Below are 18,392 nucleotides of genomic sequence, written 5' to 3'. Positions count from 1 at the left end.
ATCTTAGTTTTCCTCTTATATTCCTTGACTAATCACTAAATGTACCCTAAATATCTTTCTTAAAAATCTCCTAAATATAAATCTCTCTCAAATCTATCACCTCCTCTCTATCACCAAATACCACTTTCTTGGCCCAGGTCTTTGCACATCTCACCTAATCCTGCTCCAGTCTCACCTCTCACATCCACTCTCCACACTAACGTCAAACTGATATAACCAAAATGCCAAGATAACCAAATCATCTGCCTGCTTAGAACGTCACAATGACTCCTCATTATGTGCAGGAGGAAGTTTAAGCTCCTTGGCCAACAGGGTCTTCCATGGTCTATTTCTACACACCTCTCTAGCCTCATTATTGGCTACTATCTTCCACAGTTAAACTGGAACCCACTACAAGACTTAATAGCTCTGGGCTCTTGCACATTCTGTTCCATTCACTTCATTACCCCAGTATCCATTCCTCAGTCTTCAAAACCCTGCACAAGTTTCTCTCATGTAAAGTCTTTCCTGATTCCCAGATGAAGTAAATTTTTCACTTCCCTATACTACCTCACATGTTCCAAATATATTGCTAATATTGCTTATATAATCAATATACAATTATATTGTAGTTATTTTTAAAATGACTATCCTCCTCAGTGTACCATGAAGTCCTAGGACACAGAGACTCTGTCATTAATTATTGTATCCTAGCATTTAGGAGAAAGATAGGGATACACCGAAGCTCTATATATGTTTCTTAAATTAGTAATAGAATAAAGATATAAATTGGTTCAGTTACAATTTGGTCAGCATAAAATGTATAAGGATAAAAACCTAAGGTAAGTACTGCATTTAGTTAAAAAAAATCTTACTTTTTAAAAAATTTTAGTTTCACTGAAGTATAATTGGCATATAAAATGATAACATACTTAAAGTGTACATCATGGTGATTTGATATAGGTATACACTATGAAAGAATTCCCCCCATTCAGGGGGGAATCACTTCACATATTTATCTTTTTCACATCAATCACTTCACATATTTATCTTCTTTTACGAGAACATGTTTCTACCCCCATAGCAGTTTTCAACTATACAATACAGTGCTACCAACTATAGTTACCATGTTTCACATTGGATTCTCAGACCTTATTCATCTTACTAAAACTCTCACTTTTCATTTCAGTCCGTAAAACTTCTCACTCACGCCTGGATTTTGCCCTTTTCTTCACCTCACCCACGCTCAGGTACCACCTCTAATCCTCCTGATCCTGTTCACGCAGCTGATCCAGGTTCTTTTAGGTCTCAGGATGACTGACCCTTGAGAGAACTTCTCAGTTTATGCTTAAAGGGCTTTAATCACTTACTTACTCTAAGATGTCCTACCAAGAACTTTATCTCTTTGAATCCTGCTTAGTCTTAACAACCTAGTTTCCTGTCAGCAAAAATTATTTTTCACCTTCCTCAAAACATGAATGTACATGTATTCGAATATGCCCTTGAATCTTCTGCCTTAGGGTCTAAAACAGGTAAGAGAAAACAGAGACAGAGTAAGGTTTATGGACTGATTTTTCAAGCTCTGTTTTTCTCACGTAAGGTCATGTGGTAACTATGTCTCCAGTTGTTACTTCTCTCCTTTCTCTAGAGACATATTGTTTGCTATCTGGGTAAAATATTTAAAACGAACCTTTAAGTTCTTTAAACTCTTGTTGTCTTTTAACCTTTCTAATATTCTAAGGAGTGTTGACAAAGAGTTTCTTAAAGGTGCTAGGTCAGTGTCTTATTGAACACTTATGCAAGTAACAAAACCTGAGGTTGCCCAGTTGTACATATATCTCTGCTTGAGCAGCTTTCTAATACCACCTTCAATAGAGGGCCATTTTATTATTTAGTCTCAGGACTAAATAGAGGGCCATTTTATTATTTAGTCTCAGGACCTAAAACCATCTGGGAAGTGTCTAGTTTCATAAAAAGAAATCTGTTTTAATGGGAGAAAAGCTTTTTTAATTCCAAGCCACTTCCTGCAGGTCAAATCAAATCAGAGGGAAGAGGCATCCTGGAAAGTGGTGAGGGCCAGGACACAGGACAGGTAACAGACAATCACTATTTGGTAAAAGGAATTGTGAAAAGATTGTCAGTAGTTTTACTTATACCACCCCCCATTGTTCATAATGTAGCTGCCTCATTGACATTCAATGTTCAGTTGATCCTAAGAAAATAAAGAATCGGAGGCCTCCTCTGCCTATGAGCCACTCGTGCAGGGACCACAAACTTAAATGTCTACAGGACATGGGCATGTAACATATATGAGCAAAACCAGCCTCGTTATACGAACTGAAAACCAGTAACTGATGATCAAAAATACAACAGGGAGTGGTGAAGACTGTGGCAAACTGAAGAGCCTGGGCTCTTCTCCTTCTTAGGTAGCAGCAGATATGCAGCTCCGATTCAATGCCCTGCAGAAATGAAGGCCTAGTTGTGTCCAGTAGTATGACTGTTCAAAAGAAGCTAAAAGTTGGATTTTATGATATCTCCTGATTTTAAAGCATTTGGCAAAAAAATTTTTTAAAAAGTTAAACCACTCTATAGGCAGATAGAATGAGGGCCAAACAAAACATGTGTTTATATTTGATTCTGAAATGTGTGTTTCATAGTCAGTCAAGAAGATCCACGAAATTCAAGCAGTTAGGGGTATATTTGAGAGGGAAATGACATTTGCTCACAGCAATAAAAACACTTATTAATTAGGCAAGAACTGGAAATTTAGAGTAAAGGAAAATTTTCATGTTTCTTTTGCTAATCTTGCCAAGGTAGATTATGGATATCTTAATAAAGCCAATCTCCTTTTTCTTGGCTATTTGATCTCCTTTGAAGCTAAATAGGTTGGATATTTTCTATTTTCACATCCAGTTCCCTTATCTACCCTCTTTGTATCCCAGGAAACTAGCCAGCGTAGATTGCCTTGAAGGGTTACTTTATCTCTGGCTTTCATTGGGTTAGACCCATCTGAGGCACTGGCAGGAGTTTGGAGGGTAGGAAGAAATTGATATCAAGATCTTTATTTGCCTTGTTTTTCCCCTGCTGGTTCACCAATGGGTTCCTTTCTTCCTGTCTGGAAGCTTTTTTTATACAGCTCCTCCATACCTTCTGTGTGTGTGTTCCTTGAAATACTGCCTCTTCTTGATCCTTCAAGACTAGGGTGCTAAAAGTTCCTACTGCTATAAGCCCCAGAAGACTACACTATCACTTGTTCCCTTCCATAAAATTTACCCTTTAGGCTTCAATTATACAGCTTAACTCTGCTTTCCATTTCCTGCTGGGAGCCTGCCTTAAAATGTTATTTCCAAAGACACGATGATTTCCCATGGCTGGGCTCTTCACTGGGCAAAACTTCCCAACATGTCCTTTTACTCTTGTTTTTCTGGGTCCTTTGGAAAAGCACAGCTATTTGGCAGGAAGTATCAAGAGCCCTGAGAATGTATCTAACCTTTGACCCAGTTACTTCACCTTGAAAATTTTTCCTAAGGAGAAAGCCTTAAATATTTAAGAATTTTAAAAAAGATTTGTGCAAATATGTTTGTTATTAAGAAGGTCAAAAACCATAAACGACCCCCATCCCATCCTAAGGGATGCCAGGTATCTTTTGTTTGCTCCACTAGCTTTCTACTCCACTACACTCTCTGCCTTGAGGGGCCAGCCTGTCTGGACCCTGGCTATGGCTCCACTACCCTCTTACTTAGGGATAGGCTTCGTCCATGGTATGTCTTAACAGGACATCAGAGAAGGGAGGAAAAGAATGAAGTAGGGGCAGTTATTCTTCCTGTCCCTTCTGTGCAAATGACTTCAGGCTGGCTGTGACTCTTGAACAAAGGTGACAGAACTTGCCAGGTGATATCCACACACTCAATACCTCTGGGGTTTAGTAATGCACCCTTCTCTTACTCGCTGAAGCCGGAAGACAGTGATGCATCTCTCCACGGTTTTTAGCTCAAGAATACAGCATTATCACTGACACTCTACCCCCATGTTTATAAATAGCCTCTTTATTAACAAATTCTCCTCAAATTAGCCAGTTTGAGTAAGCTATCTGTTTCACTGCCAAGAATCTGGTGAAATCAAGGAGCATATTTAAGTAAACTGAATAACAAACTCACTAGGGAATAATATATAACATAGAAAGATGTTCATGAAGAATGCATATTAAAAACAAAAATGGTAGATCCAGTATGAACAAAACTACATAAAAATAAGGCAAATAAAATTCACCATGAAAATGTAATATAGTCCTCAAATTTTCTATAATAAAAAGATATTACTTTTTTAATGAAAAATTTTTATTTAAAGATTACTTAAAAGTGGAAGATATTGTAGATTATGCCAAGAGAAATCCTGAAAGACTTGGTAAAAACGGCATTAAAAATTATTCTTAACAATACAGTGGGACAAAAGGAAAGGAAAAAGCGGTGGGGAAAACATGGCCAGCTGATGTTAAAGCCTATGAAAAGGCAAGTGAAAGTGCTTATAGAAAATCAGGATTCTCTTCTGTAGAGCATAGGGTAGTCAAGAGAGATGTCATACAAAATGGCACTGGGAATTGTGATTTGGGGCCAGAACATCCAAGGTTTCATAGCTGATGCTAACTAAAGTTCTCTTTCATGGCTTAGAGAAAGCTGGAGAATAGCATAAGATGAACCACAGAAAGATTTAAGAAAAGAATAACAAGTTTAGATTTGTGTTTCAGAAGGAAAGCCCTCGGGCACCTGGGTGGCTCAGTTGGTTAAGTGTCTGCCTTCAGCTCGGGTCATGTCGGATCGAATCCGGCATCGGGCTCCCTCTCCTGCTCAACAGGGTGTCTGCTTCTCCCTCTCCCTCTGCTGCTTCCTCTACTTGTGCTCTTTCTCTCTCTCAAATAAATAAAATCTTTACAAAAAAAAAAAAAGAAAACAAAATAAAACAAAATCCCTTGATAATCTTCTCTGCTGCTTTAGCTTGAAAAGGGTTCAAAAGACCAAAAATATCATTGCACTTTTTTGTTGTTATTTTATATCATACTGAAATGTGCATCTTTATAAACAATTTTCTTATATTTCTGAATCTTTAGAGGACTAACTTCCCAGACATGAAATTAGGGTTGCACATTAATCTACTGTAGAGAATCTATTAATCTATTGTAGTTTTCTTATTGATTGTATGAACACAGTCTATGGTATTATTTATACCCTTTTCTGAAGTATGTATAAACACCTAAGTTTTAAAGAAGTCACCATCAGATTTGCTGATTTGTTCTTTTGAAATTGGATAAATAATCTTTACATTTTAGAAAGAAATTTAATGCGAGTATCAGAAAAAAATAGAAATAGATTTGTAGTTTTACGCATAAGCCCTTCAATCCATCATGAATGTATTTGGATATACAGTAAGTTTCTAAATTAATATTGTTTTTTTCCAAATGGCTTACAATTATCCCAATACCATTTGTTGAATTATTTATTCCCTCTCCATCAATTTTCAAGGCATAGTTTGCATTATATTAATTATTGATGTTAGAGTCTATTTCTGACCTGTTCTATTTACCAACTCAGTCATCTTTTGTCATTACATATTATTTCCAAATCAGATTAAATATCTTTGAGAAAAGGACTGGATTTTACTGATGCTTATATTTTCCATAGGCTCTATCACTTTACACATAGCAAATGTTCAATAAATATTTACATATTTGTTAAGTGAATGTTGAAATTGAATATCCTGTGCCTAATTTACAAAGAATTTCCTCACTATGCTAAAAGGTCACATTCTTCAAGGTGAAACATGAAGTAATTTTGAAATTGGAGAAGGGGGCTGAGAATGGAAGCATTCCAAGTATAAAAATGCCATGTGAATCTGATTAGAATAATTTAAATTTTGTAGTGACTTCATTCTCCAGAGGCTATGTGATCATGAGAAAATGCTGAAAAGGAAAATTTTAGTGGTGGGCTCACTCTGAGTTATTGAAGTTCAGAAAGGCCTTTAGCTGTGTAATGATGTGCAAATCAGTCCACATACCATCCTGGCTCAACAGATGAACTATGTCAATGGTGAAATGTTGTCTTTTTAATATCTGCTGATACCTTTATTTGGGAAAACCAGCTGTGGGTCCTTAACATTGCTATCCATTTAGAGCAATGAGCAATAAAGCAATAACATTTAAAATACACTACATATTCATATTGCCCTCCTGACTATATATAAGTTTAAACATGTTGGATTTTAAAGAAAAGGCAGTTAAGTAAATTGTCCCTGTCACGTACAAATAAGCGAGGTTTTCATACAGTTTTATGTCAAACTGTACACGGAGGACTTCAGGCTGAAAAGATTGCAGAACAATTTTGTTTGATTAAGAAGACATAAAACTAGACCATCATAAAAAATGCTAGGATTACAGGCATCTATATTAAGTCATGCTTACTACATCTATTAATGTGGGTAAAGAATTGTATAGTTACCAGAAAAGGAAAGTTATATATTCTTCAAAACCAAAGATATTTGATGGTATTTTTATGACAAATTGCAAGTCTTGAAAAAAGTATGTATTTTCAGTGTTGTTTATATTGTGAAATTTAAATAATCTAAATTGCCATCGCAAAAACTGTTTGTAGAATATATGGTGAATTCTAACATGTTTCATACATGATCTCTCCTTTGATTCTCACAATAATCTTATTCGGTAGTTTTGTGTGTGTATGTTATATAAAATTTACTTTTATTTTTTAAAATATTTATTTATTTGAGAGACAGAAAGAAAAAGAAACAACGGAGGGAGGGGCAGAGGGAGAGGGAGAAGCAGACTCCCTGTTGAGTGTGGAGCTCAACGCGGGGCTGGATCGCAGGACCCTCAGATCATGACCTGAGCTAAAATTAAGAATCTGGCGCTTAACCAACTAGGCCCCCTAGGCACCCCTAAACTTTACTTTCTAGAGAAGTTTTAGGTTCATAGCAAAATTGAATGGAAAGTACAGAGGGTTCCCATACGCTCTTAGCACCCTGATACACATAGCCTTCCCCACTGTCAATATCCCATATCATAGCAGTACACTTGAAAGAATGACTGAAGCTAAACTGACACATCATTATCACCCAAAGTCCATAGTTTACATTAGGGTTCACTCTTGATGTTTTACATTCTATGTGTTTTGACGAACGTACAATGATGTGTATCCACCATTGTAGTATTATATGGAGTTGGTTAACCACCCCAAAAATTCGCTGTGCTCCATCAATTTATCATTTCCTCTCCCCTTACTCTAGCAACCATCTTTTTACTATTTCCACACTTCTGCCTTTCCAGAATGTCATATCGTTGGAATCGTACATTATGTAGACTTTTCACATTGGCTTATTATATTTAGCAATATACATTTAAGGTTCCTTCATATCTATTCATGGCTTGATAGCTCATTTCTTTTTAGCACTGAATAATATTCCATTGTCTGGATATACCACAGTTTATTTATCCCTTCACCTATGAAAGAACATTTTGATTGCTTGCAAGTGTTGACAATTATGAATAAAACTGCTATATACATCCACGTGTAGGTTTTTGTGTAGACATACATTTTCAGCTTCTTTGGGTAAATACCAAGGAGTGCAATTGCTGGATTATATGGTAAGAGTGTGTTTAGTTCTGTAAGAATCCATGAAACTCTCCCAAAGTGGTTGTACCTCTTGCATTCCATGCCAGCAATGAATGAGGGTTCCTACTGCTCCATATCCTCACCAGTTGTCAGTGTTTGGATTTTGACCATTCCAATAGAAGTATACTGGTATCTCATTGTTTTAATTTGCAATTTTGGTAGCTATTTTAATTTTGTTGTGCATAAGTGAATAAACTGAGGCTCAGAGAAGGTAAATAATTTGCCTATGGTTCTACAGCTACTAAGTATAGATTCAAACAGTTTTTTTTTCAGGCTCCAAAGCTCCTGTACTTTTTATTCTGTGGGTTGCCTAATAGCTAGACAAGAATAAAATTCAAATTCAGGGGGCGCCTGGGTAGCGCAGTCGTTAAAGCGTCTGCCTTCGGCTCAGGGCGTGATCCTGGCGTACCAGGATCGAGTCCCACATCAGGCTCCTCTGCTATGAGCCTGCTTCTTCCTCTCCCACTCCCCCTGCTGTGTTCCCTCTCTCGCTGGCTGTCTCTCTCTGTCAAATAAATAAATAAAATCTTAAAAAAAAAAAAAATTCAAATTCACACGTGGAGGACTCTGGAGAGTGGTTTCCAGGCTCATTTATTATTTGTCTTAGTTAGGTTCCTCCAGAAGAAGACCCTGAGACAAGAAAATGCTAGGGAAGAGTGGGGAAATGAGGAGGAAAAGGCAGCCAATGAAGAATACATCTGAATAAAGTTATTATCACTGTGGGCAACTGCAGCTTCTAGAAAAATAACAGAAAGCTAGGATTAGACTGTGCACATAGAAAATGTTTCATTCAAAAGTACCCATGAAGATAACTAACACTACTAACCAAAGTATCAGTTAGTAGGCAGGGTAGTTAAATTAAAACTTCTTTGTGACCTTAAATCCAAATGTAATGCAAAGCAATAGCCAGTGGAAGTCAGAATATCTGAGTGATGAGCATTTGTCACTTTACAGGGCTCCCTTCAACACCCTATGCAATTTTGTGCCATCTCGTTGGGAAAGAGTATTATATTTTCCACTGAGGAAGCCAAAGGCAAGAGCTCCTCCTCCTCTCCCTCTACCCCCAAAAGGCCAGGGGACTCATGTGACTGAAGTTCTGAAAATTCAACATTTCCAGCCAGGATCCTGAATCTTGAGCAAGTGGTACAAACATGAAGGGATGATTCAAAAAGCAGTCTTATTTATTGGGTGCTTACTGCCCCTGCTTATGCCTCCCTTGGTTTTTGACTTTGTTCAATCCTGGTCTCTCAGCCTCTTCTGTGAGCTCCCAATTTCCTTCCAATAATTTCCCTTTTCACTTAGGGCAGTCACAGTCTGACTCCGTTACTTGAAACCAAAAGTCATCACTGATATGAGGTAGTGGACAAGACTCAGAGCTCTAATTTATGTCTGCTCAATAATTCTCTTGAAGAAGTAAGGTCAGTCTCCTCACCAACCTTATTTTTAGTTTCTACTTTCGTAAAATAGGATTCATTTAGCAGTGTGCTTTATAGAAATTAGTCTGTGAAATGTTCTCTGGAAAAGGGTTCTTCCTTTGGAGAATCCAGTTGCATGTAGCCTGTATAAGTTTCTAGAAAATCCTCCAGTAAAGGATTTTACTTAACTTTAACCCAGCATTTCCCAAACTTAGTCATGGAAATCTGTTTCTGAAAACATCTCACAGAGTTTATCATTCATAGAATATCTTGGGAAGGGACATTGGCTCCAGCAATTCATTTTTCTTTGACTTTGCATCTGATACTGGAGTTTGTCAATAAGCACCCAAGAGGCCTTTGAGGAGTTTCTGTATTAATCTATTATGGGAAGGGTTCTTAAACCTCAGTACTTAAGGAACCATTTGAGGATCTTATAGTAATAAATACTTCTGGATAACACACCAGATCTATGAATTCAGAAACTCCTGGAATAGAGCTAAGGAATCACTCAACAGATGATTATATTGTAGTCGGTCTTCAGTCCACAGTATGAGGAACACTACCTAATATAATATTTCAGTGAAAACTACCTCCCAGTGGCTTATGTTCTTTATCACTGGAAGAAGCTAGAAGTCATAGTCACAATAATACATCCCACTTACTGGATCAATCATTATCTCCTTAGAGCTGTAGATGAAACAAGATTACAGACAACTTGTGAACATCTGCTTACGACCTACTGAATATCTGATCCTAACTTCAGAAAGATATAATATTAAAATGTACATATGGTTTTAACTGTATCCATGAGGTCAATAATTTGGACAAAATCTAGTTAAAGGCTGAATACACACTGAAAGAAGCAGTCTCTCATATGTCTCTCTCACTGCTGCTATCCATTTATACCCTATTCATTTCTCACCTATAAACTGAGTTAGCAGGAAATCAAGGTTAAGGAGAAATCAAAGGAACAGGGAAGAAACTTAATTCATCTAAATTTTATGACTTATTAACAACTAAAAAAAATCTGATGATAGGGAAGATTGGAATGAATAGCTAAAATGTTATTTTTAGACTATCTGTGAATTTCATTTGCTCTCATTACCACAAATGATGAAAAATTAGCTGTCAGAAATTTCAAAGCAAGAAAGCAGAACATCATAGAAACAGGAATTAATCAACTAACCATCTTTTGGAACATTTTTTTTCTCTGCTAGAATTCTTCAGGTACTATGATGAAGATAACAATACCATATTTCTTCACGGTATCTTACATATTTTCTTATAGAAAAAAGGATGAGTTGTGGTGACCAATGACACTTACTGAAAAAAGCAAACTTTTGTTCCTGGGCCCTAATTTTATTTACTGAAAGAAAACCCTATGAGTGATTCACAGGGCTCAGGAGAATTCACTTTTATCTTTACAGCCCAAAATGTACAGATAACTTGTTTGTAAATAACTTGCCAGGATCACAGTCTCAGCTGGGATACTGTCTTAGTTTATTTTGATAACCGGAATTATAACCTCTTTACAACTGGGAAGCGGTGATAAATGGTGCTGTAATTATTCTTCAACAACTCCATAAAACTGGCATCCTGCTACGCATTTGCATGGGTTTCATATAACAAAACATGGAAGTCTTTCTTTTTAAAGGGCTCCAAAATTTCCTGCAACAGATTTACAAACTGTTTTATTCCTCTTATTACACAGTTGTTTTTGCCTAGTATGTAGAATATATAGAATATATAGACATCTAACAATACAGGCAGTCCCTGACTAAATGACAGTTTGACTCACCATTTTCTAACTTTACAATGGTACAAAAGTGGTATGAATTCAGTAGAAACTGCATTCAAATGTTAATCTTTTCCCAGGCTAGTGATGTGGGGTGGGATACCTACCTCTCATGCTGGGCAGCACCAGCTAGCCACTGTTTCCATTCAGCCATGCTACCACAAGGGTACACAGCCAATACACCTACAACCATTCTGTACACATACAAATATTCTGTTTTTCACTTCCAATACAGTAGTCAATAGATTTCATGTGAATAGTCAATACTTCATTATAAAGTAGACTTTGTGTTAGATGATACTGCCCAACTGCAGGCTAATGTGAGTGTTCTGAGTGTGTTTAAGGTAGGCTAGGCCAAGCTACAATATTTGTATGTTAGGTGTATTAAATGCATTTCCAACTTACAGTATTTTCAACTTATGATGGATTTATAAAGACATAACCCCATTGTAAGTCAAAGAAGATATGTATAGAATTAAAAATTAGTGCATACCTATTCAATGTCACAAAACTACATCCATTATTATTTACATAAATTTACATTTTATTTACTACCAAAATTGCTATTTACACTTCTAACATAGAGAGTTAGATTTTTAAATATGTCGTGAAACTCTGATATGTTAGTCACTTTACAGTACAGAGTGCACTTATACACACGTCCTTAAAGGGACTATGAATCGACTTTTTTTCTTCATTGTAACACTACACTGTCTCAACAGTCGCTGTATTACTTAAGACTGTAAAATAATCTCTGGAAAATACACATTCTTCACCATTGAAGACGGACTAATGAGAGCTTGAATATGCTCCTTTTGTGTTCAAATTTAAAGTCTTCACCCCCATCCCAGCCACTTTCCAGGCCTTCCCTTTAGGACCACGGAAAGCAAAACTGGAGCTGTTTAAACTTGGAACCAAAGAAAGAAATTAAGAAGCTGAGCTAGATTTAATTATCTATTCAGAGTACATTGCCTATAGTGAATTGTGTTTAAGAGTATCAGTCTTTTTGGGTTTGAAACATTTGTTTGGTCTCTCAAAAGGACCTGCTTTGTAGATCTAAGGCACTTGTAATTTTCCAGCTGGGTTCTTGGTTTGCTTAGCTAATTCTGTGGGTCCCAGTGTGCAGTCCACACCTGAAAAGGGGGAGTTTTCAATGTTGTGGTTTATTAACCAGGTACTTTCCATTCACTCAGTTAACAATTAGAAAACAGAAAAAAAGAGAGAGAGAAAGAGACAGACAAAGCCTCCTACTTGTTTTTTTACTCCAAATATGGAGATGGAAACTATTAAACAAATAAGGAGAGGGGAAACTCCCGCATATTTCACCTTGACCTGGCTGGACTGGTCTGATGCCTGTAAGAGGAGGGTACCCTATGAAAGACGTCGGGCAGGCAGCTAGTGGAAAAATGAGAGGTCAGACTTTACCACAGGGAACCACTCCTGCCCCTAGAGGAAAAAGAAAACCATCACTGTGTCTCAGATTGGAAACAGTGCCTTGTTTTCAATCCGGGGGACTGGGTTCCCTCCCTCGGCCTAGAGTGGTAGTGACAGGATCCCAGGAGGCGTGCGGCTTCTCCGATAGTTGCCCAGCTTAATACCCGCTCCGTTTTTGAGCTTAAATTTCTGAGCTGCAAGCGGGCAGAAACGCCCTCTCTCCTCCTCTCCTTAGCTTCTCTCTCTCGCTTCGCCGCACTTTGTAACTTTTTTGTTCCGTTTATTGGAAAGGTGACGCTTAAGGTCAAAAGACCCACTGTTACTAGCAAAACCCAGAGCCACCACCAGACCTTGGGAAGAACAAGGCTGTTCAGCGCAGGGCTCAGACTCGGAGAGGAGAAGGAGGCGCGAGAAATTTCAGCTAGCAGCTCCGGGTATGGCCTCTGCGGACTGGACCAATTCTCCAAGTGTTGGGGAGATGCCGGACGGTCTCGGGGTGGGGTAAAGGGTGAGCTCCTAAATCTGCAAGCAAAGTTGGCAGCGCGCACCCGCGGAACAGAGGGTGTTGGGGGCGGGGAGAGGCCCCCATGCTCTACTTTGTATGCTGCAACTGCCGGGCAGTATCTCGGAACAAAGGAGCGCAGAGTGCCCGGGTGAGAGGCTGGGGTTTGTGCGCAGCTGCCATTAGTACTGAGCGAGTCTCCATACTGGCTAGGGGAGCGTTGGGGTGTAGGGATTCGGCGAGGAGGGGAAAAGGGAACAGGGGGAGCGATTCTTGTTGCGCAGCTACGCATCAGGAGCTCTTGTTAACGGTGGGCATGACAACTATCAGAGCCAAGGGGGAGAAAAAGAGCTGGAGTGAGCAAAACAAAGAGCGAGTGTGGGCCGCGGTGACTTCATGCTTCACCAATGTCCCGCCCACGCTGCTCCGAGCTGTTGCTGCTGCTGCTGCCGCCGGAGCCGCCGCTGCGCCTGCAGGCGGCCGGGGCGAGGCGCTGGGTAGCGTGGGGCGGTTTCCTAGCAACTCGCGGCCCCGAGCGCGCCCTGCTATCAGCACTTCGCAAGCCCCCCCACCCGGGGGCCGGAGCAGGACCACTGCTCCCCCGCCCCTAGCCAGCCTCGCTTCCCTCGCCTCCCCGCGGGGTGCACCCCAGAGTGCGCCAGCTACCCGGGTTCTGGACGGCGGGACGCCGTGAGCCGCACACTGGGGCCAGAAGGACGAGGGCACGAAGCTCCCGCCCCGCAAGGCCGGGCTACTGCACCCTCGCGGAACCTCCCCTCCTGTGCTAGCGGCGGTGCGCTCCACTCCCGGCCAAGCGGGGAGCTGCTATGCCTCGCTGTGTGTCTGCGGGCGCCGGCGGGGGCTTCTAGGTGCTGCCGGAGCCGTTTCCCCTAGCTGCTGGCACCCCGCGCTTCCTCCCTCGGCAGCCAGGACATTGCCGCTTTGACTTTGCCCGCCGCTCAGCTGAGGAGGCTGCAAAGCTGTAACTAAGTGGAATTGGCCTCCCTGCCCACCTGTGGAAGAAGCTCGCGCTGATTGATGCGCCATCGACTTTTTTCCCCTTCGGCCTCGCTGGCGTCCCCTCCCACAGATGCAGCATCACCCAGTGATAGTACTTTAGGCTGGTTTTTCCCCCAGGCTTCGGGCTTTGTTTGGGTTTGATTCTGTTTGGCTGTTCACTAAGCTGATTTATGCAGCAGAAGCCCCATCGGCTGGAGAGAAACAAAAGCTCTTTTCTTTGTCCCAGAGCGGGCTGCTGAGCCTTCGCTCGCGTCGCCGCCCCGGGCCATTGACCGTCAGAGGAGGTGCTTCTTGCGGAGATCGCGGGACCCGCCGAACCAAGCTGGCAGGGCCTCGGGGGCCCTGAGATGCCAAGCGGTGTCCGGGCCAGCGTACCTGCACCGCTTGCTGCGAGCCGCAGCGTCCGCCTGCTGGGCCTGCGGGAAACGTCCTAGCGACACTTGGCCCGCGGGCCCCGAGGTGCGCCCGGGAGTCGCCAGCGCGCATCCGGATAGCAGCCAGGCGGCGGGCGCGGTGCGGGCTGCTTTTGCATTATGTGCCGCTCCGCCCTGGCTTTTTTTACTGCCGCATTTGTCTGCCTGCAAAACTGCCGGCCAGGTCCTGCCCCATTCCTTCGGGCGGCCTGGGTGTTTTTAGTTGTTCTTGGACTGGGCCAGAGTGGTAAGTTGTTTTGTTTTCTTTTGTTTTCTTCTCTTCCCCAAAGGTCTTGGGCTGTGACGAAGAACATCCTGGCCAGGTAAGTGGCCCAATGTCAGCTTCCATTTGCCCTGAGAACTTCAGAAGGGCGGGTGTGTGGCAGCGTCCTCCATTCAGGCGGCCAGAGGGAGGCCAGGTGTCAAGTATTTCCGCCCCGGAATGACAGCAATAACTAATTGTACTAGGAGACTCTGTGTGTTGCTCCGGGGTTTGGAGGAAGTAGTAATAGAATGGAAGTTTGGAAGAGTGGAAGGTCATATTTACATAAGCAAATTTAGGGGTTCTGCTCCATCCTTAAAGGCATCCTCCTTGAAGGCATCGTTGAGGATGTCCCCCATCTTTCTGCCTGTGGATCCACCTATCACTAGCATTTGATTCAAGGCTCAGGGTACATTGGTAAAAATGGAGTGAGTTTTCTGTTTTGAGTCCATGAAAGAAGAGGATGGTTGCATTCAAGTTTCTTCTATCATAGTGCTCAGCCCGAATGAATTAAACACACTTGGAAAATATTCTTTAAGCTTTAAAAAACAAAAACAAAAACAAAAAAAAAACTAGCTAATTAATCCCTCAGTCAGATCAGCCCCTGAGACTGAGACCCTGAGACAGAAACCTAGACCAGGACTGACAGCTTTCAATTCAGGCAAGCCACTTCTATCAGAATTGCCTTGATTTGGAAAGGATACTTCTTTATAATGTATATTGTTCTTATTTTACAAATGAGGAGAGTATCTCCCATCCTAAATCACAAGAAAAGCTCAGGTCAAATAGCGTATGAAAAGGTGTGTTGGCTCTTTTGAATTACAAGCAAATTTAAGGTGGCTGTACTGGATTGTTAGCAAACAGTAAAACATACAGTAAATAATAGTAGTAATCATCAATTTGGGATGAGTTCTTCTTGGTTTTAAATATAGGCCAAACATTTATTTTTGCTAATGCAATGAGTATTGCCAATTAAAAACAATTTTGCTTTACCTGTGTTTGGTCATCAAGCCCTTAATTTCTCTTAGCACCTTTATCTGACCTCTCCTGTTGAAGTAGAGTTGTAATTGTTTTGTAGACTAAAATTTTCCCTTATGCTTTGAATTGATGTGCCATGTTTCTGCCTGAAGCTAATAAAAATGATCAAGTCATAATCTTGTAGAGTTTAACATGGAAACATCCAGCTAGTTTCACTCATTTGTTGCACATGTAGTAGTCTAATGTTTGTTTCAAAGGGAGATTTACCCATTTATGTGAAATGAGAGCAATTAGAGTAAATTTTTATCTTGTGGTTATTTTTTGGCTTATATGTTTATATCAAAATAAGTGAAATTTGAAGGCAAAGGAAATAGTAACATTCATTATCAATTATCTCTTCAGTGGAACTATCCATTGATTGCAGATTTTCCACTGAGTATAATTCCATCTTGTGTTAATATGTGACAAAGTATTTTTCTACATTTAGTAAACACGCACACATATAACACAAGAGTAAAATGATCAAGACGGTATCAGCAAAGTATATTTTGTCCCCAGTACACAGACAAAAAAGTGCTACTTGCCTCTAGAATTTACTACTAATAACAGTACTTTAAAAATATTTATCGTGCTTGTAAAGATCAGTCAAGTTCTCATGTAATAGCATTGTATTTCCATCCAAATGACTATAAGTCTTTTGAAGAAAATACTATGAATGGGCTCCCTTGCACCTGCAGTTGTGAAAAGGGAATGCTTATCTGAAATCAGAACAAGGCATCCTTTTCCCAGTCGCTGTCAATATACAAAGGTTTCTGATGTATACTGGTTTGCGTTGCAGTTAAAATCATGCAAAAAATTTAAATTATAGCCAGTACAACTCAGAAAATTAGAGATCAGCGTAAACTGTTGTACTTTCATGATATAGCTACAAGTCTCAAATTATATGTCTTCACAGTGCAAATTAGATGCTTAAAGCAGAATAGAAACTTAGGTATCAGTTACAAAAGAAATCTTGTTCCCTTGCTCAGTAGTTTACACCAAGGAAATGTTGAGGGCAATAAAGCCATACACAAGGAACCATAAACTGCACAACATAACTTTGGGTTTAAGTTTTGAAGTAGGATTTATAGGTCCCAAATACAGAGTGGACTTCTAATAATGAATATATGGTGAGCAAGGGGGATGTTGGTAATAAATCTGACCATTTTTCTGATCTAGAAAAATGTTTTTCAACTTTCCCTGGTGGAAATCACCGACAACTAGAGAAACAATAACAGTATAAAATGGTTAATGAGTAACTGGAAAACACTAAAGAATACTTGGTGGTTAATATTTGAAGAGTTAATGTAGCAACACTATTATTTCTACATTTGCTCACTTTGACAGGTTAAAAATCTTTTTTTACCTATATTTTTATATAGCAATTTAAGAGTGACAAATTTCAGAAATTACCATTTATTTTTAAAGAAGTGTTAACTATTAGGGCAATGAAATTTCACCTTCTGTGCATAATCAACTATTTATTCTGTTAAGTAACAATCAGCTAGATGAGCATTGTTTTGTAACTGTAATATTATTTTACCTCAGAACATATTTCATATCACAAGTGTTCTTGGATTTCTTTATACTTACCTAAAGTAAGAGGATTTTTAAGAGAATCAAGGCTTCATTTTTAGAAGTCCAGTCTTCCAAAAATATTTGTACAATAAGCATCCAAATTAATTCTATCTTAAAGCAACTGAGACACTTTCTGATAAAAAAAAAAAAAAGTTTGTGCTGTATATAAAAAGTCTTTGTGCTGTATATGAAAGCAAAAGAACTGATTATGATTTGGAAAAATTCCCGTGCCCCCAAATAGCTCCTTCACCTGTTAACAAATTATCAGAAATTTCACCATGTAATGGATTTCTTTGGATTAAGTACGGTATTGACAGTAGGTTTCTTTTAATTTTTAACTTTATATTTGGAAATTTTCAAACACATACAGAAGCAGAGAAAATGGTATAAGGAATCACCTTACACCCATCACCATGCTTCATCAACTATCAACTCAGGGCCAACTTTTTCATCTCTTCCCCTACTCATTTCATTTCCTTCCCCCAAAAAGATTATTTTGAAGCAAATTTCATATCATTTCATCCTAAAATATTTCAGTAAATCGAAGTACTACTGGAGAGAAACACACTATCATTTGTCTCACAGCATGAATTTTTGAGCTGAAATTTAGGGCTACAGGAATGTTTACTATGTTTAAAGGAAGAAATGCAGAAGTGAGGGAGGAAGCAAAGACAAAGATAGTTTCAACCATGTACTTTTCAATGATTCTATTATGGCTGCATTGAAAATATTTCTCTTAAAACTATGCATATGTGACAGCTTTTTGGTATGCATGAATATGAAAAAGAAAAAAATAGCATGACTAAATCTACTTCCCCAGACAAATGTCAATTATTTTATCCCAATGGAATCACAGGTATAACTTGTTTTGGGTTTCAGTTTTAAGGATTGCTCCCCCTATCTCTGGAATCATCAGTTTTTCTCCTCTATACAGGACCATTTGTAGCACATGCATATCCATACATGTTGCAATATCTCTCATCTTCTACTTCTCACTCTCCTCTTTAGCAAAATCCTTGAAAGAGTTGTCCATTCTTGCTGTCTCCAATTCTCCTCACCTTCTCTTGAATCCATTGCAGTCAGGCTTGTGTTAGTCACCTCTGCAGTTGTACCATCCTGTTCAGATCCCAGTGCCCTCCCTGTTGTCACAGCTGATAGCCAGTTTATAGTTTTCATCCTGCTAGCCTATCACCTGTCAGTGGGTTGACACTGTTGACCACTCCCTCCTTCAAAACACTTCTTTCCTTGACTTCCTGAACCCACATTCTCTTGGTTTAAGCTCCTTCTTGGTCTCTGATGTT

The 18,392-nt window shown here is 39.6% G+C and overlaps 1 protein-coding gene and 1 pseudogene across 1 annotated transcript in view; one reads left to right on the top strand and one right to left on the bottom strand.

Moving 5' to 3' along the window:
- The window catches only part of LOC103659040, a 66,930-nt pseudogene extending 55,872 nt beyond the window's left edge, over window positions 1–11,058 (bottom strand).
- A 3,090-nt stretch (window positions 11,059–14,148) lies between these two features.
- ITGB8 (integrin subunit beta 8) overlaps window positions 14,149–18,392 on the top strand; it is a 73,458-nt gene continuing 69,214 nt past the window's right edge. The window contains exon 1 of the mRNA XM_008686371.2: window positions 14,149–14,481. Within this exon, the coding sequence (XP_008684593.1) occupies window positions 14,355–14,481 (127 nt within the window). The 5' untranslated portion in view covers window positions 14,149–14,354. The remainder of the gene's footprint in view (window positions 14,482–18,392) is intronic.

This window comes from Ursus maritimus, unplaced genomic scaffold, assembly GCF_017311325.1.
Source record: "Ursus maritimus isolate PB19 unplaced genomic scaffold, ASM1731132v1 scaffold_3, whole genome shotgun sequence".
NCBI classification, from domain to species: Eukaryota; Metazoa; Chordata; class Mammalia; order Carnivora; family Ursidae; genus Ursus; species Ursus maritimus.
This window is presented reverse-complemented; position numbering and strand designations above follow the sequence as displayed.